Source organism: Acomys minous (assembly GCF_964271855.1).
Source record: "Acomys minous genome assembly, chromosome: 8".
Taxonomy (NCBI): Eukaryota; Metazoa; Chordata; class Mammalia; order Rodentia; family Muridae; genus Acomys; species Acomys minous.
The window spans coordinates 100068827-100096242 of record NC_140489.1 but is presented as its reverse complement, the minus strand read 5'-3'; the positions used below and the strand labels follow the sequence as shown (position 1 = coordinate 100096242).

At 40.0% G+C, this 27416-nt stretch overlaps 1 protein-coding gene across 7 annotated transcripts in view; it reads left to right on the top strand.

The window, feature by feature from the left end:
• Positions 1 to 27416, top strand: part of ATAD2B (ATPase family AAA domain containing 2B) — a 140564-nt gene that overhangs the window by 20773 nt on the left and 92375 nt on the right. For all 7 annotated transcript variants that reach the window (XM_084791892.1, XM_084791890.1, XM_084791891.1 and 4 more), the window contains 6 exons: positions 12912 to 13063; positions 15648 to 15697; positions 16088 to 16241; positions 20192 to 20294; positions 21792 to 21900; positions 23359 to 23475. In XM_084791892.1, the coding sequence (XP_084648018.1) occupies positions 16156 to 16241; positions 20192 to 20294; positions 21792 to 21900; positions 23359 to 23475 (415 nt within the window). In that variant the 5' untranslated portion in view covers positions 12912 to 13063; positions 15648 to 15697; positions 16088 to 16155. The remainder of the gene's footprint in view (positions 1 to 12911; positions 13064 to 15647; positions 15698 to 16087; positions 16242 to 20191; positions 20295 to 21791; positions 21901 to 23358; positions 23476 to 27416) is intronic.

The window sequence follows — 27416 nt, the reverse complement described above, 5'->3', positions numbered from 1 at the left end:
TACTTCCCCAGCCCTTCATTAGAATATTTTCATGCATATATTTCATTATCTTTTGTTCTCATTGTTGGGAGTTAACACATTTTTTGTACTTAATATTTCATTTGTGATCTGCTATATAGGCATTAGCACAGTTAAAAAATAATGAAGTATTTATCTTTTTTAAGAAACACTTTTTAAAAAAGATTTATTTACTTATTTATTACATACAGTATTCTCCCTGCACATGTGCCTGCACAGTGGAAGAGGGACAAGATCTTGTTATAGATGGTTGTGAGCCACCATGTGGCTGCTGGGAATTGAACTTAGGACCTGTGGAAGAGCAGACAGTGCTCTTAACCACTGAGCCATCTCTCCAGCCCAGAAACACTATTCTTTCTAGGTTACAGAAAACACTGCTTACGAGGTAGGGTGACCGAATGTCCTTGTTAGTTTTTGGACAGTGCTTACGTGCCTGCAGTCAGTTTACACTTGTGCTTGTGCCAGGAGAATGATCAGTGTTATCAACACTCAGCTGAACATGCTTTATGTGCACTCACTTAAGTTTATATGAGTTCTAGAGCTTGTTTTAGTTTTTAACTCTTTATTTTCAGCCTCTGAATAGTTGTGGGTACATATATTCACCATCTAATTTCCGCCTAATATCTTCATAGAGTGTATTCATTGCATTTATACTCTCACGGGGTGAGTACTTAGAATGCTTCAATATTGCTGCAAGTAAAGCTTTTATACAAAGCCTCTTGTGGATTTGGTGTGGGGATAGCTTTGAGATAGACCCCAGGAATGAGTAGACCATGTCCGCACTTAAATAATGGCACTTCATATTTTCTGTTTTTGTCTCTTGTGTCTAGGAACAGTATATAAAAGCTCCTGTATCTGCAGATATCTGCGGATATTTAGATATTTCTTATTTACTAATTTATTTAATTACTATTTAGATATTTCCTTAATTACTGGTTTTGAGCAACTCATTATACCCATGCTAATTCTATCTTGATTTTGCTTATAACATGCCATTTAAGGTCTTGCCCCCAAACCCCCTTTATTTTTTGTTGTTGAAGTCAATATTTTTTTCTTTTTCAAAGTATTCTAGAGTACTGTGTGTATGTGCGCACATACACCTGAATAGGTCAGAAAAGGACATTTGTGTGTCACTCTCTGTCTTCTTTCCTTGAGACAGGCTCCCTCACTGAACCTGGCCTCACTGTATTTGGCTCGGCTGGTGGTAGGCGAGCTCCAGGAGTGCTCCTGTGTCTGCCCGCTGTCCTCCCACCACTCTGCTGGGATTACAGGCATATATATTCTCATGCCTAGCTTTTTGTCTTCTTGATGTGGGTGCTAGGCACTTGAATTCAGGTGCTCATGCTTTTACAGCAAGCAGTCTTAACCGCTGAACTATTTGTCCAGCCAAGCCCAGTGATTTTTTAAAAATAATTTTTATTCCATGATGGGGGCTACTATTTGTTTTTGACCTTGCATATGCATTATAGTTTTAACTTTTGTATCCCCCACCCATTTTCTTTTTTCTTTTTCTGATATGGAGTCTAGTCATTTTATCTAGGCTGTTCTTGCTTGAATTCCTGGGTTCAAATGATCTTTCTGTCTCAGTTTTGAAGTAGCTGAGAGCTTGCACGAGTGTTTGCCTGCGAGTATGCTTATGCCCCATTGGTGCGCTTGGTGCCTGTGAGGGCTGAGGAGGGCATTGAATCTCCTGGAACCGGAGTTACTGTTGGTTGTGAGCCTTTGTGTGGAAGTGATCCTGGGTTCGAGAGCAACATGTATTGAGCTTTCTCTCCAGAATACCCCCACTGCCCCAGGGTTTCTCTGTGTGGCTTTGGCTGTCCTGGAACTCACTCTTGAACTCACAGAAATCCACTTCCTCTGCTTCCCAAGTGCTGGGATTAAAGACATGTGCCACTACACCTGGCTAGTTTTCATTCTTTTATTCTTGTAGAAGTTGATGCTTTATTTGTGACCTCAAATTCTAAGATTTGTAAAAGTTTTTTGCCTCAAAAAGTTTTGTTTTGTTTTGTGATACACCAAACTATAGTGTAATAGAAAACATTAAAACAGTAAAAACTGGGAAGTAATATAGTGTTTATTTATTGATCAAGCAATCATAATAGTCAGGTATGAGTGGTGCATTATTACTTTAATCCCAGCACTTGGGAGGCAGAGACAGGTAGACCTTTGTGAGTTCCAGGTCAGCCTGGTCTACATGGTGAGTTTCAGGCCAATCATGGCAACACAGTGAGACCCTGTCTCAAAAACAACAACCATAGCCAACAAAACAAAACTAACAAAGCCCCAGATATTTAAAATGTCCTTTGTCCCATGTCAGAATTCTATCTGTTATTGTTGATGTTTGTTTGGGACAGGACTGTACCATGTAGCTCTGACTGAACTAGAATTCACTATGTAAACCAGGCTGGCTTTGAACTCACCAACATCAGCCCACCTCTGCTTCCTAAGTGCTGGCCTTGAACTCACCAACATCAGCCCACCTCTGCTTACTAAGTGGCGGCATTGAAAGTGTATGCCATGCTCAGCCATTTCTTTGTTTATCTGTTTATTAAAATTTAAGACTTTTAAAGTTTTATATCTATGAGTGTTTTACATGCACGTATTATGTATGTGTACAGTAACCGAAGAGGTCAATAGAAGGTGTCAGATCCCCTAGAACTGAGGTTATGGATGGCTGTGGACTGTCATGTTGGTGATGTGAACAGACCCAGGGTTCTCTGCAGTAACAGCAAATATTCTTAACCTCTGAGCCATCTCTAGCTAGCAAAGTTGGTCTTGAATCCAGGGCCCAAGTCCTCAGGATTTACACTTCAGAGTAGCTGCCTGGCACTAAGCTGTATCCCCACTGCCCAATTAAGATTCTACCCAGGGGACTGGAACTATCAAGTGGGTAAGAGTGACTCCTGCTCTTGGATAGGACCCACATCTGGTTCCCAGCACCCACATCTTGTGCTCAAAAGCACCTGTAATTCCAGTTCTGTGGGGTCTGATACTGTCTTCTGGCTCTTTGGTCATCTGTACGTACTCCCCCTGCCCTAACCCTTTCAAAGCCATATATACACATATGATTTTTTAAAAAGGCAATCATGGTGACAGATATATATGTAGGCTTAGATTTTTTCAAGCCTACTTTATTTAGGTGTCTTAAACACTTCAACCCCACTTCTAACACACTGACCAGAGGAAGGGGAGAAAGAATGTTAATAGGAAAAAGGGCTGTGGACCTGTTTAGACATAGTTCCTTGGGTCAGTTCCACTCTATATTGTCAGGATCCCAGTAGTCCAGTTGAATAGCCAACACCAAACAGCAACACGAATCTGTAGAGATAGCATGATCCAGCAGAAACAGCACAAATCAGCAGAACCTGCCAGAAGTTCTCTGGAACGTTTCTCTTTGCAAAGTGAAGAGTAGGGAAGACCAGCGAAAAATGCAGAAGCCCCATCCCACTGTCCATGGAGTTCTATTTATAATCCTTCCAAGCCCCATGCTCTCGCAGGCATCTGTTCCCAGCACAGCATCGCATACTCTCTTACAAGACATCTTCCAGCAAACACAGCTGAGTCTTCAAAGAAACCAGAAACTTCCACTTCATACATGCCTTTAATCCCAGCCAGGACTACAACCAAACCAACCAACCAACCAGCTTTTTAAAAAACATCCACCTAAAACTTAAGCCCTTCAGATATTTTTTTGTCTTTTTAAAAAATAGAGACTAGGTCTCATAGCACAGGTTAGAATGCTGATTCTCCATCTTCCTAATGCTGCAACCTTTTAATATAGTTCCTCATGTTGTGGTAACCTACAACCATAATTTTTTTTCCTATTTTTTGAGACAGAGTTTTTGTGCAAAATAGCCCTGGCCATCCTGGACTTGCTTTGTTGATCAGGCTGGCCTTGAACTCCCAGAGGTCCACCTGCCTTTGCCTCCCAGGTACTGCAACTAAGGGCATGCACCACTGTGCCTGGCTTATAAAACTTTGTATTTCTGGGGCTGGAGAGATGGCTCATCCAAAGGTCCTGAGTTCAATTCCCAGCAACCACATGGTGGCTCACAACCATCTATAATGAGATCTGGTGCCCTCTTCTGGCCTGCAGGTGTACATTCAGACAGAACACTGTATACTTAATACATTAATAAATATATCTTCAAAAACCTTTTATTTCTATTTCATAACCATAATTTTGTTACTGTTATGAATCATGATGTAAATAGTACTGGAGATAGCAGTTTCCCAGAGGGGTCACACCCCATAGGTTGAGAACCATTGGGTTAGACTCAAACTCATCCCAATTACTTTGCTTCTGTCTTCTGAGTGCTGGAATTACAAGCTTATGCCATCTTCTCTATCTTATTTTTCTATTAAATTCTCCTGTTACATCTTTTCCAAGAATGACTTTTTATTTTTGATACAGGGTCTCGTGTAGCCTAGGCTGGCCTAGAACTTTGGGAGAGTCCTCCTATCTCAGTTGCCCAGGTGCTGGAGTTTTGAGATATGTATCACCATCAGGTCCAGTATATTACATTAAAAAAAACATTATCAATAAAGTAATGTAGCAGAAAGTTTGTGTTATAGCTTAGTCCTATAATCCAAACACTTGAGAGACTGAGGCAAGGATGGTTACTAAGTTTGAGGCTAACTTGGCTACATAGTAGACTTAGGGGCAGCCTGGGCCACGTAGTCTCAAAAATAACAGCAACAAAAGAGAAGAAAAAAGATGCTCCTTTTCTGTTTCCCTGCCTCTCCTCACTTCTTGAATGGTTTATGATGTGAAAAGTTTCTCCTGTGTCTCTGAGCCTCTTCTGCCTGCTTTAATTTATGGCAGAGCCTGCTACCACCTTCCTTGGATTGTCTCTTATGGTGTCAAAATGTGGAGACTAGAGAGAGGTGCTGAAGGCAGGGAGCAGTTTTACTAGGCACAGCTGTAGCACCTGAGATTGGGCAGGGTCAGAGGGGTCTCAGTGTGTTCAGTTTGAGTAGAGCTGGGAGTTGGTTACAGCAGGGGGCTCTGAGGCTAGAGCGAGGTCAGCCATGATGATCAAGTTCCTGCTTGGTTTGGTTGGTACAAGGTAGGTTGGAAAAAGGTCAAGGTTCACTGAATGTGTGTATATGAGAAAACAGATGACCCCTCAACACCTATCATTTGGAGCTATAGACGAACATGGGATAGTGGATGTCCCATAGCCCAGTTTTGGCCTATCACAGATTTACCTCTTGTGGCTCCACTTGCAGCAGTTACTGGAAAGGCTGGCTAGCAATGTCTTGGCTGTCCCTAAGTACTGTCCAGGGGAGTGACCACCATAGAAATCTTGGGGGTACTTGGTCAGGGCCAACCATTTGCCAGAACCTACAGCTTCACCTAGCTCATGCTGGGCTGTCTTTATTAGCTTCCATATCCAAGAAAGTGTATCCCATTGCCTCCTGGGCCTGGAAGCCTGCTCTTTCTCCTGCCCCCTCTTATGAGACAGGGTCTTGCTATGTAGCTTTGGTTGTTCTGGAGTTTTATGTAGAAGAGATTGGAGTTGAACTGCCTCTGCTCTCTGTGCTGGCTTTACAGGTATGTGCGATGTGCTATCATGTCTCTTCTCTTTTGGGGCAAGTGAAATCACTGCGTTAGAGATGTTTGTATTTTTTAAAGATTTATTCATTTATTTAATGTATGAATGCTCTGTCTGCATGTATATCTGCATGCCATAAGAGAGTATCAGATCACATTATAGATGGTTGTGAACTATCATGTGGTTGCTGGGAATTGAACTCAGGACCTTTGGAAGAGCAGCCAGTGCTCTTAACCACTGAGCCATCTCTCCAGCCCTAGAGGTGTTTCTATTTTATTTAAAATTTTTATTTGTGATCGTGTGTGTGTGTGTGTGTGTGTGTGTGTGTGTGTGTGTGTATGTGTGTGTGTGTGTGTGTGTAGGGCACATGTGCCACAGTGTGCATGTGGAGGTCAGAGGACAACTTTGTGTAGCCCATTCTCTCCATTTATCACCATGTGGATCCTAGGGATCAAATTCAGGTTGCCAGGCTTATGAAGCAAGCAGCTTTTCTTGCTGAGAGACATCTTGTTAGATCTCTTTTAATTTGTATAGACTTGCCCTACAAAGAGACTAAATAAAATTATCCTCGCTCTACAGTAGTCTCAGTATTTAAATTTTTATATGCCTAGGAGTTAGGTTTTAACTTTCTTAAAAGGCAGGGGCTGCCACTCCTTGTAATCTTTAGTATATCAAACAAGAGTAGGTACCTAATAAATGATGTTGAAGGTATGCGTCAGTGAAGGTAAAAGCTATAAGTATCTACCCTTGAGACCATACGTCCCTTACTCTTTTAATCGTTACAGTTTCACATTCATAGTGGTGGTGCTGCAGTTGTGGGGCGGAGGCTAACTCCCAAGTCTTTGTACTTTCTCTACTCAGTCATGGCTCACATTATATGGTATCTATCCCCACTGCTCACTACTATTTAAGATCAAACTTAGAACATTGTATGGGAATATTCCTGAGCCACACTCTCCAGCCTCTTTTTCATCTTCTGGTAATGGAACAGTTTACGATTAAAAGCAAAATCTACCATCCAGAGAATTCTGTCTGAAAGAAGTGCATTTAAGTTATTGTAGACTGATTTTATTTTTCTGTAACTTCTAGCAACTGTCACTTGCATGTCTGTCTCTTTTGGGCTTATATATATTTTGTAATGACTGTTTAGAAACAGTATAGTTAGCATTGCTTTTGTGATATTTGAAGATTATTCAGGACATTGTGTGTGCCTGTAGTTTCAGCACTTGGTAGACAACGGCTGGCTTCAAGTAAATAAAAAGCCGTCCGAGTTTTGTTTTCTGCAGTCACGGTAACTGCTACCTCTGTGGTTCTTCCTACAAATGAAAGAAAGAAAGAAAGAAAAAAAAAGGATCAGCTTTCTAATGAGACCTGGAATATGCCTGGTGCCCCCCTCACTTAAAAGGTAGACTAACAGGTGGTCTTACTAAGAAAATTGGAAAAGACTGTTCAAACCTACAGAGTTTATGCTCTAACTGTGAGAACTTTGTATCTATTAATAGTTATTATTTCTGGTTTTTCATTTTTTGAGAATTGTGACTTTTTATCAACCTGATGAATTTTATTGATTTCTACCAAGTCATTTTTACCCCTCTTAATGTCTTCTGTACATAGTAGGTTTTCAATAAATGTTTGTTAATTGAATTTATTTTCTTAGTTTAATATCTTTTCCTACACATGGATTGTAATTACTCTGACAGATTGCTAAATAGCTGTGGGTAGATTGCATAATCTCTCTGAAATATCTTTGTCATGAAACTAGTAACACCTACTCTCAAAGGGTTAGGCTATAATTAGCTAGTAAAGTGCTTTGAAGATGAAGACGCTAAGGTTGAGCATATGATCAGCTTATTAAAGGTAAATTGTTAGTATCAGGTTTGTAGATAAAAGCTTTCCCAAACCTTGAAGATAATTAAATGGTGTTAAAATAATTATTTTGTACCCATTTACATCTGGTTATTTGTATGACCTAAATCCTTAGATTCTTTGGAAGGAGGAAGCCTTTTGTAATACTATTTATGCTGAGATCTGGTCTTCATTATGTCCGTGTTGAATCCCTCTCATGATAAAAGAAGGGAATGTGTAGGTCTAGTACACCCCTTAGGATGCTGTGCTCAGATGATACTTGAGCTGTGTTATTTACCTGAAGCCCTCAAACTTGCACACTAAGCACCATTTAAAGGCCCTCCTTAGACTCACCCCGCCTCCAGAGAGTCTCGTTCAGCAGGTTGTAGTCTATGATGACTAACACAGGCATGGTCTGATGGGGGTGATCTTTGGACAGCAGTTTGAGAGAAGCTTATTTTGTTTATTTTGTTTTCTTTCTCTGTGTAGCCCAGAACTCATTCTATAGACCAGGTTGTCTTCCAATTCAGAGATTTGTCTGCCTTTGCCTTCTGAGTGTTCGGAGTAAAGGCATGCACCATCGTGCCTAGCCCAGAACTTTTGTTTTTCTTTTTCTTTTTTTCCCCAGAGCTGAGGTCTGAACCCAGAGCCTTGCACTTGCCAGGCAAGTGCTCTACTACTAAGCTAAACCCCCAACCTCCAAAACAACAACAACAACAACTACTACTACTACTTCTTCTTCTAATGTAAAGGATATTTTCTTTATTTTCTTTTTATTTATTCTTCTCTCATATAATACATCCCAGCCACAGCTTCTCCTGCCTGGCTGGCCCAAAACTTCTTAATGCTGGAATGAGAAGGTCTACTGAGATACAAGAATGACCAGGAACAAATATGAAAGCTCACTTATTGATATTAGAAAATTATGTGGACAGATTACTTAAAAGGTACTAGAACTCAAAAAAATTGTACTTTTAATTCCTTAGTACATAGTACTTGTCTTCAGAGGTGTTTTTTTTTTAACACATTAATATTTGCAGATAAAGAACTTGGTCAAATAAGCTGTGAAATAATGATGTATAAATGTTGTAGATGTGAGGAAGATACAGTAATTTAGGTTAGATTTTTTTTTCAGGAAGATGCAACGAAAAAAGAGAATCTTAAATGGTGAGTAATAGGATATGATTAGAAGGACTCATGCTGGCAGGATGTGATGGTGTACTCCCAGCACTCTGGAGGCAGAGAGGGACAGAAAGGGGCGAGAGAGGCAGAGGCTAAGGAGAGGCAGATCTCTGTGAGTTTGAGGCCAGCCTGGTCTATAGAGCAAGACCAGGCCAGCCAGAGCCACATAGTGAGATCCTGTATCAAAGAAAAGGAGGAGGAATATTGCTGACTTGTATCATCTATATTGGTAAAGCAGCTTATAGGTATTAGTTACTATACCACAATATACTTGAGCTTAGAAGATGCGGCATTTCTTCTCATTGAGTACTTTAGAATATGTTCTGTGATAGTTTCTCCCTGTTATAGGGAGGAACCACTAAGCAAGCACTTGGCCATTGTATACAACCTAAGTCTAATATGCACTGAAGTCACTAGTTGTTTTGTTGTTGTTGTTGTTGTTAAAATGATTTCTGATTCAAGAAGTCTGAGAATGGAGTCCAAGATTCTCTGTGTGTCTGTATTCTCTCCCCTCTCCCTGAAGTCTGATACAAGGTCTTGTGCAGCCCTGGCTGTCTTGGCATTCCCTATGTAGACTAGGCTGGCCTTTTAAGCACATAGAGATAGAGCCACCTGCCTCTGCCTACTGAGTGCTAGGATTAAATGTGTGTACTACCAGGTTCAGCAGATTTTGTGTTTTCTTTTTCCCCCTTAACATTTAAAATTATTTTTAAATTTTATGTGCATGGGTGTTTTGGCTGCGTATATGCCTATGCATCACATGCATCCAGGTGCCAGAAGAGAGTGTTGGATATCCTGGAACTGGCTGTACAGATGGTAACGTGTCACCAGATGGTGCTGGGAATTGAACCTAGATCAGCTGGAAGAGTAGCCAGTGCTCTTAACCATTGAGCCGTCACTTCAGCTTCACAACTGTGTTTTTAATAGCCCCCAGACTGACAATGCCTGTGCGGTTTTGGTCTTCATAGTACACTGTTATTATGAATGCCTTGGAGGAATCATTGACTTAGTGGCTCTTAAGGTATTTTCTCTTTGGGAGACCATAAGTATAATAGAATGCAGTTTCTGACGTAGAATAAAGAAACCTATTTTAGAAATGAAAGGACTGAGTTTTAGGTGCCTTCCTTCCTTCCTTCCTTCCTTCCTTCCTTCCTTCCTTCCTTCCTTCCCAGACTAGCCTTGAATTTGTGGTTTTCTTGCTGTATCCCAAGTGCTGGGATTTCAGGCATGTGCTACCATGCTTAGTTCCTATGTTGAGTAATTGCTTTTCTTTTTGTGTTGTCAGTATTAGTACTTGTGGCTTTAAAAATAGTTCACACTCTGCAACAGGTGGAGAGCAATGCAGCAAGCCACAACCAATTGAAACCCAGAGTTGTGGAGCCAAGTGCCAAAGGATACATGTATAAAACACTCCTGCACGCAAGGATCAAGGAACATTGTGGAATAGGGGGCACACAGACTGTAAGAGCCAGAGGATCTTGGGGTTTTCTGTGAGACTGCAGTCTCCTAGGAATGTCAGAAGCTACACCCACAAAGTCCCACCATGACCTCCCAAACATGAGCTGGACCCTACACAGAGAACTATACACAGCCGAGGAAAGAGAGGGGGGGCAGGAGAGGTGCTCTAGAAGAGCACACCAGTTGGTTGTCCAATGCCAAATGGTCAGCTCTGTAAATACATATACAAGTAACATTATGAGGAATGAGTAGGTCATATTTAGGTATATGTATGTTATGCATGCAGTAACAATTAATGAAAAAAGAAGCCATGAATTCGAAGGAATGTAGAGAGGGGCATATGGTCACTTTAAAGGACAAAAGAGAAAGAAGAAATGTTGAAAAATAAAGTACAATTTTTTTTTTTAGAGAAAAAGAAAAAAACCAAACTTCATGACATCCACGTGGGATGACACACACCTTGAATCCCAGCACTTAGATGGCAAAGGCAGCTTTGAGGCCAGCTAGCTTTGTATAGTTCTAGCGGAACTAGAGGAAAACTATCTATTAATGGGTGTCTTTAGATATCCATGGACACCTTTAATCACATTTTCTAGTAACTTTTTCTTGATGGTACTTCATGGACACAAAGTGCTACCACTGATCTACAGTCTCAGCTCCTAATAACTACATTTCTGCTATTATAATACTGATATCTTGCTTTGGGAAAATATAAAAATGTGTATTTACATATTTTAAAAATTATGTATTTACTATGTTCACAGTATTCTCCCTGCGTGTGTGCCTGTACACCAGAAGAGGGCACCATCTCAATTTAGATGCTTATGAGCCACCATGTGTTTGCTGGGAATTGAACTCAGGTCCCCTGGAAGAGCAACTGGTGCTCTTAACCTCTCCAGCCCACTGAATGTACATTTACAAATTGGATAATTTTAATGCATTTTTAATGTATAGAATAAAAGGAAACAATTAGATTTTTGAAGGTTCCCCCCCCCCCTTTCCCTTGAGACAGGGTCACCCTATGTTTCCCAGGCTGTCCTTGATCTAAGCAGCCTCCGGTGCCTAGATTTAGATTTTTGCAAAAAAAATTTTTTAATGTTAAGCATATTGCTGCTGGTTATATGTGCCTTTGAAATACTTATCTAGAATGGCAGATGATACCTGGCTCCACCTTCCCAGTGCTGGGATTACAGGTGTGTATCGCCATGACCAGCTGCTGTTGTTCTCTCAGATACACACACACACACACACACACACACACACACACACACACACACACACACAAAGGTTTAGGCTGAATTCTTGAAATCTTCCTGCCTTAGTTTCCTAGGTGTTGGGATTACAAGTATGAGCCACCAAGCCCAGTTAAATAAATGTATAGATAATATTGGAAGCCAGGCTTATATCTGAGAAGGGTTTATAAATGTTGAAGAGAAAATAAAGGGTGGAATTAAGATGTGGGATAGAAATGAGCAGCATTGGGATAAGTTTATGTCTTTCATTATTTATGTCTTAGAAATAGTTTTGTATCTGTTGGTGCTTAAATGCCTGTGGTTCTCCGTTTCTGGAGAGGGCTTTCTAGTGGTGCAACTCCAGGGACAGCAAGCACACTTAGTATTAGTTCTTGGTTTTCAAATACCATCTTTTACCAAAAGGAACCGAGGATCCTTGCAGGAATGATTATTTATAGAGCCAGAAAGAGAAAATACAAAATGAGGGAATTCTGTAAAAAAAAAAAAAAAAAAGTATTAAAAATGATGGGATATGCAAAAGATGTAGGAATCACTTTTCAAGTGGCTTCTTTTGGCCAAAGCAACAAAATAAGAGTAAAGTGTTAAGATTTGTAACGTAGAGAATCCATGGAACCTATATTGATGGAAATGAATAAATTAGTGAGGAAGAAGAATGGTTTCTCTTAAAGCAGGATGTCAACTAAAAGTGTAAACAAGAGTCACTGTCACAGTGAAGTTCTGGGTGAAGGCTTGCTTCAGAGTCAGCCAGGATGTTGGTAAATTATCAGAATATTATGTAGTAAAATAGATGGAAAAACCTGACAGATACCAGCTTGACCTGGTGATTATGGTCAAGTGATGGGGGAAGAGTGAGTGTAGTGTAAATAACATAATTTACATGCATTCTTTCTATAATGTATGGTCTAAATCAGATTATGAGGAAGATCACCTAGACCCAGACTGAAGGGTTGGCTTAGCAAATGACAGCTGTTACCTAGCTGTCCTGCCCTTCTTTCCCTTCATTCCCACGCTCCCCTCCCTTTTATCTTGGTTTTTCAGAGACAGGGTCTTCACTGTAGTTCTGGCTGTTTTCACATTTGAGCTAATCCTTGTGCTTCAGCCTCTGAGGTGGGTTTACTGTGTGAGCTATCGTGCTAGCCTGAAAACTGTCGTCATGCGAGGCTGAAAACTCGGTATTCATACAGTCAAGATTGTTAAAGAGAATTAAAGACAGGTTTTGCTGCAAAGTGAAGGAGAGAGATCTGACCATTAAACACAGTGAGCTCCTAGACAGGATCTTGGACTTGAAAGAGATGTGGAGAAACTTTGTAAACTTTGAATGGGTTGTTATGTGTTATGATTTCCTAAATTGGAAAGTTCCATGGTACTAAAATGCCCTTGCTTTGGGATTTGTGTGCTGGAGTATTTAGGCAAGTGTGAGATATCAGGTCACAGAGAGACACGTAGGCACTCCAGCCATAGACTTCTTTATTTTTTGAGACATGTTTATAGGCTGGTTCAAATTCCTTATATATAGATTAAAAGAAATGCATTATTATCCAAGCATATTAATCCTGATAGGAGCAATATGTACATTTTTATTGCTGTCTTTCAGAAAGCTGAAGTGGACGGTAGCTTAAGTGATAGCCACGTATCTCCTCCAGCCAAACGCACTTTGAAACAGCCAGATTCTGTTTGCAAAGACAAATCAAAATCACGAAGTACTGGTCAGCGAGAGGAATGGAACATACCAACTGGTCAGGCCAGGTGAGGACTCATTTTTTTCTTTCACGAATTCATGGGTTATTTGCTATGATTAGGCTGATAGCAGTGTTAATTTTCTTTAAAATGAAAGTATCTTATAAATATTCATATATATTTATAATTGATAGTAGACTTATTTTAAACTTTCTGTAATTTTATTTTTCCAAATATGTATTTGTTTTATAAAGACATGTGTAGCATGTACCAGAGACTATTATTACTAAAGGAATAGGGATTTTGTGGGTCTTGAATATACATGCATATTTATAATTCTGAGTTTCATTTTAGCCCTACGTTTTAAAGCATTTATTTAATTTGTATCAGCATGCATGTTGTACACAGTGCATTATAGTGGATGTGGGAGGTTAAAGAACAACTTGCAGGATTCTGTTCTCTTTCATCATGTAGCTCTTGGGGATCAAGCTGAGGCTGTCCGGCTTGGTGGCAAGGGCTTCTATCCACAGAGCCGTCTAACTGGCCCTATTTACTTACTTAGTTTTTGGTAGAGAGTCTCATATAGCCTAGGCTGGCCTAGGGCTTGTTATGTAGTGAGGCGGACCATGAACTCTGGATTTTCTTGCTCCCACCCCCAAAGTACTGGGGTATATGAGTGCACTATTTTGCTCAGCTCTTCTCTATAAAGAGAAATGGCGCCAATGATTGTTATTGTCAGGTACTTGAATTGCTTGAATGTTTTGTTTTCATTTTGTCTCTATCTCCTGGTGAGGCAATGGTAGTTAAGTTTGAACACAGCCCTAGCCCTCTTTCTTTTCCTTTCCTTTCCTTTCTTCCTTTCTTTCTTTTTTCTTTTTTTTTTTTTTTTTGTTTGTTTGTTTTGTTTTGTTTTCAAAATAGGCTTTCTCTGTGTAACAGCTCTAGCTGTCCTGGAACTTGCTCTGTAGACCAGGCTGGCCTTGAACTCTCAGAGATCCACCTGCCTCTGACTCCCTAGTGCTGGCATTAAAGGTGTGCGCCACCACTACCTGATCTTTCTTTCTTTGTTTCTTTTTTTCTCTTGAGACAGGGTTTCTCTGTGTATCGTTTGCTGCCCTGGACTTGCTTTGTAGACCAGGCTGGCCTTGAACTCACAGAGATCCACCTGCCTCTGCCTACCTGAGTGCTGGGATTACAAATGTACACTACCATAACCAGCTAGCTACCCAGCCCTCGTTGTTTCCTTTTTTAAAATTTTATTTATTTTTATTTTATGTCCATTGGTGTTTTGCCTGCATGTATGTCTGTTTGAGAATGTCAGATTCTGGAGTTACAGATAGTTGTAAGCTGCCATGTGGGTGCTGGGAATTGAACCTGGGTCCTCTGGAAGACCTGTCAGTGCTCTTAACTGCTGAGTCATTTCTCCAGCCCCCAGTCCTCTTTCTTAAAAGTAGGTTTTTCATTAACAACAAAATAAGTAAACTTTTGTCTTTAGAGCAGAACAGAACCATATTGTGCTTTTTTCCCCCAGTGTGCTTTTTTTCCTCCCAGTGATGTTTTTGGTGTCCAGAAAAGTTTGTTTTTAAAAATTAGTTAATTACTTTATGGAATGATTTTAAGATTGCTTCTTTCAGTTTTGAATAATTAAAAAAAATTATTTATTTATACAGTGTTCAGCCTCCATCTAACACCCACAGGCCAGAAGAAGGCACCAGGTCTCATTATAGATGGTTGTGAGCTACCATGTGGTTGCTGGGAATTGAACTCAGGACCCTTGGAAGAGCAGCCAGTGCTCTTAACTTCTGAGCCATCTCTCCAGCCTCCAGTTTTGAATGATTTATGATGTAAAATTTTAATCATTTATAGCTACATCCATCCAAATTTTATTTGGCACCAAGACTTGTGAATAAACTGATAATTTGAAAATAAACCGAGTTAATGTTATGTTGGGGCCAGTGCCAAAGTGTACTTTTGAGGTAATAAAAGTGATTCTTTGTAGTTTTAAGTTGATTTTGAGAATGGTTTTGGAGCATCCCCAAAAAGCACTGTGCAGCAGCAACATAGAGCATGTGTATTACAGCGCTGCTTTGCACTCACGTGCATATGCCTGGAGTTCATGCATATGGGTACCAAATGCAAAACGTGGAATTTTACTTTTGAGCTTATACTAAGACAGGCATTTTGTTTTCCAGAGAAAAGATCTTTGTGTGTGTTTTAAAATGGATTGAAGATATGTCATAATTTGAAAATTATCAAATGTTTTTGATATTAAAGTAATTTTTTCTCTCTTACAGTTTGTTTGAATAAATTTGTCACAGCTCAGAATTTATTTTCTCAGTGAAGCCTATAGTTATTGTCTGTTGCTGTGACTCCTTATGGTCTTGGTTAAATTTATGCTGCTTAACCTTAATCTTTTAATAGGATTTGAATTGGTGCAGTTGACAACAAAGTTAATTCAGCTTATAATTTATTGGAGTTTCTCTTGAAATAATAAAATAACTCTTAGCTAGTATATTGTAACTGATATGTTATCAAAGTAAACTGTTTATTTCACAAATAAACATTTTAAAGATGGAAAATGATAGCATTATTCACTTTTGCTTATCTAAACAAATATTGACATGTTTGTGTAGTAAATATATTTGTATTCTAGGTTAACTTCTCAGCCTGGTGCTACATTACCAAACGGACACAGTAGCTTGTGTAAGTATCCTGCTGGGAAACTGGTTAGTATTGAAATTCTTACAGTGATGTTAAGTTAAGCATGAAAGCTTACTACTACTACTACTACTACTACTACTACTACTACTACTACTACTACTACTAGGGATTGAACTGTGGTCCTTCTGCATGACCCAAAAGTTTCCCACTTCTGAGCCATACATTTCAACACCTCAGAGTGAATTAATACTCAGCATATAATTGAAAATGACTGAATTTCATTTATAGCAAAAAACCTGAGAATCTTGATTATTTAATATTAATATCATTTAAGAGGTTATATTTAGTTTTTTTAGCCTTTTAAATTTTTGATTCCCTCCCCCCCCAATATTCTGTACTCAGCACTTTGAAATGAAACTCTCTCTTTTGCAGCCCTTCGAAGCCATCCCCTTCGAGGGGAAAAGAAAGGAGATGGCGACCTTTCGTGTATAAATGGTGACATGGAAGTCAGAAAAAGTTGTCGGTCCAGGAAAAACAGATTTGAAAGTGTGAATCAGAGCTTATTATTTGACCAACTAGTAAATAGGTATGAGTGTTTATGCATTAAGCAATTTCATTTATTTTTTTAATTTTAAGCTGTTTGTGTGTGCGTATCTGTTTGAAAGTATATGGAGAGGGCCATTGGAGAGCAGAGGTTGACAGTGTTAAGACTGTTTTCTTTCCTCAATTGCTCTTATGTTTGAGATAGACTCTCCCTGAACCTGGAACAAAACAATTGGCTAGATTGGCCACCCGCTGGCTCCAGGGATCTCCTTAGCTCACATATGTTGCTATCCAACCCCCCCCAACTTTTTTTTTTAACTTTTTTTTTTTTTTTTTTTTACATGAGTGCCATTTCCATTTTTTACTTGAACTTAGGTCTATATGTTGCATGTCAAGGACTTTATCCACTGAGCCATTTCTCCAAGCTCTGCTTTTTTGTGGGGCATGAGGTGGAGGTTGTCCTTGAACTTGTGATGCACTTACCTCAACTTCCTGAGTGCTGAAATCACAACCACGTACCACCATGTCTTTTTTCTTTTTCTTTCACTACAGACAGGAGTTTTTTTTGTTTGTTTGTTTGTTTTGTTTTTTAAAGATTTATTTACTTATATATACAGTGTTCTGCCTGCAAGGCCAGAAGAGGACACCAGATCTCACAGATGCCTGTGAGCCGCCATGTGGTTGCTGGGAATTGAACTCAGGACCTTTGGAAGAGCAGCCAGTGCTCTTAACCTCTCAGCCATCTCTCCAGCCCCAGACAGGGGTTCTCTATGTAGACCAGGCTGGACTGAAACTCAAGAGATCTACCTGTCTCTGCTTCCGGAGTACTGGGATTAAAGGTGTACACCACCACCACCTGACTTTCAAACAATATTGTTTTGAGACAATCTTAAGTTCTATTACTGATATGTAGTGAATTATATCTTTTCTTCATCAAGATAATAAATTGGTGTTTTGGGCCTATATTTGCGTGATTGAGGCACCTAGCCTCTTTAACTATCAGTTTAGCATCTACATCCATGAAACTATTTTTCATTATACGTTATGCATTGTTTAGTCCTTTTTCTGCTGCTGTAACAGAATGTCAGATTTCTAAATAAACACAAGACGTTTAATTTATAGCCGAATATTATTCCATGTGTTTATGTACCACAGTCTTAGCCATTCCTCGCTTGAAGGACACCTAGGTTGTTTGCATTTCCTCACTATTGTGAATAGAGCAGCAATGAACACTGCTGAAGAAGAGTAATCTGTGCAGGAGGATGCTGGGTCCTCTGGGCGCATGCCAGCAGTGGTATAGCTTGGTCATGATAAATTTATTTTGAGCTTTTTTGAGAGTTCTCTACACTGGTTCCCAGGATGGACCACTTTGCAATCCCAAAATAACGAGTGAGAGTTTCACTTTTCTTCACGCCTACTCCAGCATTTGTTATTGTTTTGTTGGTCTTTTCTATTCTGACTGAGGTAAGATGAAATCGCAGAGTTGTTTCGATTTTGCATTTTGCTACTTGTTAGAGGATGATGAACTTTTTTTTTTAAAGTCAGCCAGCCTTACTTTATTTATTTATTTAGGTTTTTCGAGACAGGGTTTCTTTGTGTAGCCTTCACTGTCCTAGACTCACTTTGTAGACCAGGCTGGCCTCGAACTCATAGCGATCCATCTCTCTTTGCCTCCCAAGTGCTAGGATTAAAGAAAGGTGTGTGCCACCATGCCCAGCTTTACTTTAAAAAAATTTTAATTATCTATTTATTTTTCTGTGCATGGTTGTTACGTCTCTTTGAGAATGTTGATTACCCTGGAACTGTTGTGAGTTGCTGCCATGTGGGTGCTGGATATTGAACCTAGGTCCTCTGGAAGAGCAGCCAGTGCTCTCAGCCACTGAGCCATCTCTATAGCCCCAGCCAGTTTTACTTTTAAGTTTTTGAGGTTGGCGAGTCTACTTTTGTTTTTTTCAGACAGGGTCTCTATGTAACGTTGACTGTCCTAGAACTTGCTATGTCGACCAGGCTGGCCTCTAACTCAGAGATCCTTTTGTCTCTGCCTCTAGAGGGCAGACTCTTGTGAACTAATTACTGCTTATTTTTATTTTATGTGTATGTAAATACTGAGTGTAAATACACTGTATAGGTGGCTGGTACCTATGCAGGTCAGAAGTGGGTGCTGGATCCTCTAGGACTGGAGTTAAAGATGGTTATATACTACTGTGTGGGTGCTAGGAATCAAACCTGTCTAAGAAAACCTAACAAAACAAAACAAAATGAAAAACCTATATAAAAATATCCTAGGTTTCTTAGATTATCTGTTTAATTAATCTTACTGGCTTTTACCTTTTTTGTTATTGTTGTTTTTTGTTTTGTTTTGTTTTTTGAGACAGAGTTTCTCTGTTTAGCCTTGGCCATCCTGGACTCGCTGTGTAGACCAGGCTGGTCTCGAACTCGCAGTGATCCACCTGCCTCTGCCTCCTGAGTGCTGGGATTAAAGGTGTGCGCCACTACGCCCCCGCCTTGGCTTTCAACTTTTTAAATGTATCTTTTTTTTTCTATGTTTTTTTTAACAGTTTCATATTAAAAGATTCAAGCCAGGTATGGTTGTGCATGCCTTTAATCCCAGCACTCAAGTGGCAGAGGCAGGGGGATTGCTGTGATTTTGAGACCAGCCTGATCTACAAAGTGAGTCCAGGACAGCCATGGCTACACAGAGAGACCCTGTCTTGAAAAACAAAAACAAAACAAAACAAACAAACAAACAAAAAGATTCAGTTCTTTTTTTTTTTCCTCCACTCAGTACCATGAATCTAGTAGTTATTGGTCATGACATTATGGTGGTTGATCCTTCCTTCCTTCCTTCTTTCCTTCCTTCCTTCCTTCCTTCCTTCCTTCCTGTCTTCCCTTTCTTCCTTCTACCTCTCACTTTCCTTCTTTCAACAGGTCCCACCCACCATGTAGACCTGATTTGCCTGAAACGCACTATGTAGATCAGGCTGGTCTTGAATTTATAGTCATCTGTCTTTGCCTCTGAAGTACTGAGATAAAGGTATTCACCACGCCTGGCCTACATTATGGGTTTTAAAAAGCAAATGTGCTTATTTATTTTGAGCCTTAAAAACAAAAGGTTTAAAGTTTTTTTGTTTATTTTTGTCTTTGTCTTTTTTTTTTTTTTGAGACACAGGTTTCTCTATGTAACCCCAGCTATCCTGACTCACTCTGTAGACCAGACTGTCTTCTGCTTCCCCAAGTGCTGGGATTTACAAGCGTGTACCACCACATCCAGCAAATATATTCTTTTTGTCATTTTTTTCCCCTTTCTAAGACAGGGTTTCTCTGTGTAACAGCTCCGACTGTCCTGGAACTCTCTTTATAGACCAGGCTGGCCTCAAACTCACAGAGATCCTCTCCTGCCTCTGACTCCTAAGTGTTAAGATTAAAGCCTGGTGCAATTTTAAAGTGCTAATAAATATATAAAAGTTGAAGATAGTCTTTCATCTCTTTTTTAAAAATTTGTGTGTGTGTGTGTGTGTGTGTGTGTGTGTGTGTGTGTGTGTGTGTGTATGCATATACAGTGCCTGTGGAAGAGGGATTTAGATCCCTTGGGGCTGGAGTTACATGTGTTTGTGAATTCGCTACCTGATATTGGTATTGAGAATTGTCCTCTAATAGAAGTTTTCCATCTTTTAGTGCAGCATCTCACTATTTAGTGTTAGCTTACCTGGAACCTTGTGGACCAGGCTGGTCTTGAACTCACAGAAATCCACCCAATTCTGTTTCCTGTGTGTTGGGATTAAAGGGGTATTCCACCACACCTGGCCATCTTGTTTTATAAACTGGAAATTGTGATTTGGTAAATTCTGGTTATGAAAGTTTTTCAATTGAGATATTGTATGTAGTTACATATTAAGAGATGGTTTAAAATACTGGTTTGATGAGCTCTTTAATGTTTATGATTTGGTATATGTTCCCACCGTTTTCTAAACTCACTTTATTATATGATTGTAGTACTGCTGAAGCTGTATTACAAGAAATGGATAATATCAATATCCGACGAAATCGTCGATCAGGAGAAGTAGAACGGCTTCGAATGTGGACAGATACAGAGTTTGTGAGTAAATTATCTGTGGGAACATTTTCTCTCCTCCTTCTAGTTGTCTTTTTAGTGTTTATTTATGTATATGTGTATGTCTGTGTGAGTGTGTGCCTCATGTGTGGATGCTCACAGAAGTCTAAAGAGGGCATTGGATCCTCTACATCTGGAGTTGGTGGTGAACTCCCTCATGTGGGTGCTGGGAAGCGAACTTGTGTGGTAAGTAAGAGTAATCCCTCTTAGCTGCTTAACCATTTCTCCAGCCCCAGAAGTATTTTTCTTTATACTTGCAAAGAATTAAGAGCCGAGAAAGAGGATGAGCAGCAGTAGATCTGATTTCCCCTCCCCTCCCCTTCTCCCCCTCTCTCCTTTTTTTCTTTTTGTTTTTTTGAGACAGGGTTTCTCTATGTAGCCTTGGCTGCCCTGGACTTACTTTGTAGACTTGGGTGGCCTTGAACTCACAGAGATCTGCCTGCCTCTGCCTCCCAGAGTGCAGGGATTACAGGCGTGCGCCACCACGCCAGGCTCTCTCCTCTTCTTATATAGCCAAAAATGATCTCCTGCTTCTAGGTATGTGCTGTCATTGCCTGGTTCACGGAGTGCTGTAGGTGGAACCCAGGGCATTGTGCATTTTAGGCAAGCACTCTACCAACTGAGCTATCCCAGCCCAACAGCACGTTTTTTTAAAATTTATTTTTATTTTATGTGCATTGGTGTTTTGTCTGTATGTATGTCTGTATGACTGTGTTGGATCACTTGGAACTGGAATTACAGACAGTTGTTAGCTGCCATGCTGATGCTGGGAGTTAAACCCGGGTCTTCTAGAAGAGCAGCCAGTGCTCTTATCTGCTGAGCCATCTCTCCAGCCCTATCAGTGTCAGATATTTTAAAATTAACATTGTTTATTGCTCTTCATTTCATGTTTGGTTTGGGATTTTACTGTTGCTGTTCTTGCTGCTTCCTCTTCAAACCCCCCACCCCAATTTCTTTTTCTTCTCTCCCTCTTTCTTCTCTCTTAACTTTTATTTTTTTCTCCTCCCTTCTTCAATAAAATAAAATAAAATAAAATAAAATACCCCAGGATGGAGAGATGACTCAGAGGTTAGGAGCACTGTCTGCTCTTCCAAAGGTCTTGAGTTCAATTCCCAGCAACTACATGGTGACTCACAAACATCTATAGTGTGATCTGGTGCCCTCTTCTGGCCTGCAGGTGTACATACAAGCAGATCACTGTATACATAATAATAAATAAACAAACTTAAAAAAAAAGCACCATGGAATTGAACCTAAGGCCTTATATATATTAAACAACAATTCTATGAACTAAGTTTTCCAATCTGTATTGTTTTCCTTTTTCCTTTATTCTTGTTGAATTTAGGAAGGTCTTTTTTCATGAATTTGTGACTTGCAAGTAGAACAGTGAATTATATTGAGCAAATATGGTTAATTTATTTACTGTTATATAAGCAGAGAATAATGCTATGTTAATATTTGACAAGTTTCTTTTTTTAAAAGGAAAATATGGATATGTATTCAAGAGTAAAAAGGCGAAGAAAATCACTGAGAAGAAACAGTTATGGGATACAGAATCATCATGAAGTTTCTACTGAGGGCGAGGAAGAAGGTCCGTGAAGCTCCTTGTGGTGGGAATACTAGGCATCTCTGGGAGGGAGGAGACTACACACGATGCATGTGTAGTTAGAGAAGGGGGCTATGGGCTTTGTGTTTGTCTCTTAGGTCTGTAATGTATAATCTGAAGTAATTTATATTCATCTGGCACCTGAATTTTCATTTCCTTCAGTTGGCAAAATGAAGAGGCTGTGGGTAGCCCTTTCTTATATAGCATGGAGACTCTTAGGCTATGGGCTAGTCCGCCCAGTGGGGAGCTAGCTAAGAGATTATTCTGTGGTCAGTAGCCTCCTAGTCTCTGATTATTTAGATTTCAAATTTTGTTATAGGCTGAGGAATGGTTAGAGAAAAATTGAAGTGCTAATAGTAGTGGAAGAAGCTGTAGTGTTTTTGCCTGACATATGTCTAGTTCTGAGCTGAAAAACACAGAGTGACTTTGTAGGGCTGGAACTAGGTACATGAAGAAAGCATATTGGCTTTGTCAGTTTATAAACAGTTTATAAATTCATAGGGTTTACTTCTCTAAGCAGTGATCTTCATAGGATGGACTTTGTATATTGAAAATACAGATTAGATTAGTAGTACTTTTCAGGGTGTGTGTGTGTGTGTGTGTGTGTGTGTGTGTGTGTGTGTGAGAGAGAGAGAGAGAGAGAGAGAGAGAGAGAGAGAGAGAGAGAGAGAGAGAGAGAGAGAGAGAGGAGAGAGGCTTTCTTTGTATAGCTTTGGCTATTCTGGACCTAGCCCTGTAGACCAGGCTGGCCTTAAACTCACAGAGATACACCTGCCTCCACTTACTGAGTGCTGGGATTACAGGTGTGTGCCACCATACCTGGCTCAGAATGGCTTATTTTCTCAGAGAATTGTATTGGGTATTGGTAGAAAGAACCTTTTTGGTTTGATATTTATTTAGACTTATTTTTGGTTATATTAGTTTATGCTGTATCATAAATTGCTAACATTTTAAATGTCACTTGTGGGGCTGGAGAGATGGGCCAGAGGGTAAGAGCACTGACTGCTGTTCTAGAGGTCTTGAGTTCAATTCAGCAATCACATGGTGGCTCACAATCGTCTATAATGGAATCTGATTCCCTCTTCTGGTGTGCATGAAAACAGAGCACTCATATATGTAAAATAAAGTAAAAAAATAAAATCTAAAAAAAAATTTAAATGTCACTTGTCTAGAAAAAATAAGAGATGAAAGTAAATACTTACTTGAGAATGGGATCATACCTGTGTGTTAAAATATTTTTCCTGGGGCTGGAGAGATGGTTCAGAGGCTAAGAGCACTAGCTGCTCTTCCAGAGTCCTGAGTTCAATTCCCAGCAGTCACACGGTGGCTCACAGCCATCTGTAATGTGATCTGCTGCCCTCTTCTGCAGGCAGAACATTGTATACATAATACTAAATAAATAAATATTAAAAATATTTCTCCCTTTTCAAATATGGAATCTAGAATCTCAAGAGGAAGATGGAGACATAGAAGTTGAAGAAGCAGAAGGAGAAGAAAATGATAGGCCATATAACTTGAGACAAAGAAAAACAGTGGATCGGTACCAAGCACCACCAATAGGTAGGTGACTCTAAACAACTTCTCTATTCCTTTTAACCAAGCAGCTTTACAACTCTTGTGAAAAAAGCATTTTTCTGGGCTCAGTGGTGTAGTCCTGTGTTCTGTAGTTCAGGAGACTGAAGTTAAAAGATCCCTTGAGCCCAGGTCTTCATCTTTGCCAAGATACCCTTTTATTTTTTCTTTTTTTCCCCGAGACGGATTTTTCTGCATAGCCTTGGCTGTCCTGAATTTACTTTGTGGACCAGGCTGGCTCCGAACTCACAATGATCCGCCTGCCTCTGCATGTGCCACTGCACTCAGCTAAGATCCTCTTTTCTTTCTTTCTTCTTTTTTAAAGATTTATTTATTTTTTATTATATATACAATGTTCTTCTTGCACTCCAGAAGAGGACATCAGATCAAATTATAGATGGCTGTGAACCACCATGTGGTTGCTGGGAACTGAACTCAGGACCTTTGGAAGAGCAGCCAGTACTTTTAACCTCTGAGCTATCTCTCCAGCCCAGATCCCCCTTTCAAAAAAAGAAAAACAACAACAACAGAAACAAAAGAAACAAAATAGTGCTAAATTTAAAACAGTGAAACCTCTTATGTCTTGTATACCTTTCACGACATAATTCTGTGTGCACATGCTGCTGATAGTTAAGGTGCATGCTTGCAGATGGGCCATGGATAGCATTATTGCTTGTTCTTCCTTTTCCTCTAACTCATTCCTTTGGCTACTACATTCTAGTTTCTGTGTGTATAGATGTTGTATTCTATGTTTTTGTTTTGTTGTTAGTAATTAAACAAGGTTTTGTGCATGCTGGGCAAGTGCTTTGTTATTGAGTCAGCTTCTATTTGTGACATTTTATTTACCCTTTTCACTTATTACAATGTACTTAGAATTAAAAAAAAATACATAAATTGTCTAGGCATGGTGGTGCAAGCCTCCCAGTATTCAGGAGGCAGAGGTAATTGGGTCTGGGTAAGTTTGAGGCCATAGAGAGTCTCCATAGAGAGTTCCAGGGCAGCCAGTACTATGTAGACAGAATCTGTCTCGTGTGTGTGTGTGTGTGTGTGTGTGTGTGTGTGTGTGTGTGTGTGTGTGTATACATGTATATCTGTGCATCATGTATATGCCTGGTACACACAAGAGCCAGTAGAGGACATTAGATTCCCTGGAATTGGAGTTACACATGGTTGTGAGCCATCATGTGGGTATTGGACTCACTTGGATCCTCTAGAAGAGCAGCTGGTGTTTTTAACCACTGACCCGCCTCTTCAACCCCTTTACTCATAGTTTTATCTTCTGAACTATATTCTGTAGTGATTGTGTGGTAGAGGTGTGCTGACTCTAGAAGCCGTTCAAGTGCTCAGACATCCCTCTTTTCCCATTAGGAGCCACTGCTTCAGATAGCGCTGTCGCTAATGAGAGAGCTGTGTTATGGAAGAAAAAAAGTTAAGCTTCATTATTCTGATGTTTTCCTTGTTATTTTTTTCTTACTTGACTATTTAACTTAAAGGAAGTCCAAAGCACGCACTTGTAGTTTACATTTTGGTAGCTTTATAATATGAACATGCCTGAGAAGCTCTCACCATAGTCAAGATAACGGGCACACCCATCACTGCCCAGGCCCCCGATGTCCTCATTCTGTGTATTTCTCCTTGTATTAGTCTATTTTCTCTCACTTTAGATGAGCTTTATATGTCTTCAGTTTTATACAAGTGAAATTATAAGTGTTTGCTTGTTTTTGTCTTAATTTTTTGAAATAGTGTGTTCAGACTTGTGATGATTCTCCTGGTACCCCATGTGATGCAGTTCTATGCACAAGCCACCATATTCAGCTTTGAAATACTGAAACACTACATTTTGCCTTCTCTTTTATTCATCAAAATTATTGTAATACTCTTTATAGGCATGAGCCAGCACAACTGTCTCATTATTCACTTTTTAAGGACATTAGGATTACTTCCAGTTTTTGGTTATAAACCTAGGTGTGGTGGTACCAGCACATTGTTAATATCGGTACTCAAGTCTGGGGCAGAAGAAGGATCTAGATTTTGAGGCCAGTAGGACTAAATAAGAGCCTGAGACTGATAAAAACCAAGGACAAACAGGAGAAAACTGACTACAGAGTTAGCCTCTCACTACTCCCCTGATAATAAATTAATTTAAAAATTATTAAAAAATTTTATGTTTCATGTACTCACAAATGCTTGGTGTGTGTGTGTGTGTGTGTGTGTGTGTGTGTGTGTGTGTGTGTGTGTGTGTGTGTGGTGGTGGTGGTGGTAGTGGTGGTGGTTCAGGAGATTGAATTTAGGGCTTTGTGCATTTCCTGGAAGTGTTCTAACACTGAGCTAGATTCCCTCTCCCCTACTCCATTTCCTTCCTCCCCTTCCCTCACAAGGTCTCACTAAGCTGAAAGGCTGGCCTCGAACTCATTTTAGCCCACGCAGACCTTGAATTTATACCTCTCCTGTCTCCCAAGTAGCTGGGCTTATGAGCAAGACCGAGCTATTATAGGGTGTATATTTAGTTTTAGTTTGTGTTTCTCTAGAGAGGTTGAACAATTTTTTCATGTTTACTTGCCAGTGGCAAATCTTGTATGTGTGTGTGCATGTGCATTTAGTGTATGTATGTGCATGTGTGTATGTATCAACATCAGTGTCTTCAACAATCACTGTATTAGTTTTTGTTGTTATTGTTGCTGTGATAAGTGCCAAGACTAAAGGCAACTCAAGGAAGAAAGAATTTATTTGGGCCTACAGTTCCAGAGTAGTCCATTATGGTGGGGGAGGCACGGTGGCAGGTGGCTAGAGATCACATCTGAGAGATCACATCTTAAAACACATGGTGACAGCAGAAAGTTAGCTGGAAGTGAGGTGAGGTTATACACTCTGAAAGCCTATTGATATGTTTTCTCAGCAAGCCATCCTAAAGGTTCCATAACCTCTCCAAACAGCATTGCCAGCTGCTTTTCAAATATCTTGAGCCTATGATGGCCATTCTCGTTTCACTTTCTGGTGCCATAGGCTCATGGGATAGTAATGCAAAATACCTTTAATCTAACTTGAAGACTCTTAGTTAACACTAACCAAGGACAATATAAGTAGTAAAGATCGAACCTCTACTCTGATCTACCCAATGGACAGAACATTCCACAGTTATGTGGAGAGCGAGGACTGACTCTGACATGAACTCTGGTGCCCCATATTTTACCAGCTCCCTTTGGTGGGGAGGCCTGATGGCACTCAAAGAAAGAATAAGCAGGTTACCAAGATGAGCCTTGATAGCCTATGACCATATAGTTGGGGAGGAGGTCCCCCTCAGTCTTAGAGCTAGGGGAGGGGAATATGGTGAAAGCGGGAGGGAAGGAGGAACAGGAGGTTACAAGTGATGGGGTAACAATTGAGTTGTAATCTGAATAACTTAATAAAATAAAAAAAAAAGGAAAAATATTTTCTGATCTTTGGAACCTGGAATCTTTTTTTTCATCTATTCCAATAAACCTGAGGTTATGCCTTAAAATAAAAAAAAAACTCTTAGCTGAGATGCCATGTAAAATGAAAAACAAATTACATACTTCGAATATGCGGTAGCATGGAGCACACCCTCCCATTCCGAAGAGAGAAATGGGGACATGATGAGGAAATACTTGACCAAAGCGAGATAGAAACCCAGTAGGATAAATGCCAAATTCTGTAGCTTTGTCTTGCATCTGTGACTTTACTTTTAAAGGGCTTAGATGGCTCTCTGTCATACACACACACACCTCCCTCCCTCCCTCTCTCTCTCTCTCTCTCTCTCTCTCTCTCCCTTTCTCTCTCTCTCTCTCCCTCTCTCTCTCTCCCTCCCTCTCTCTGTCTCTTTCTGTGTCTCTGTCTCTGTGTCTCTCTCTCTCTCTCTCTCTCTCTCTCTCTCTCTCTCTCTCTCTCTCTCTCTCTCTCTCTCCTTGCAT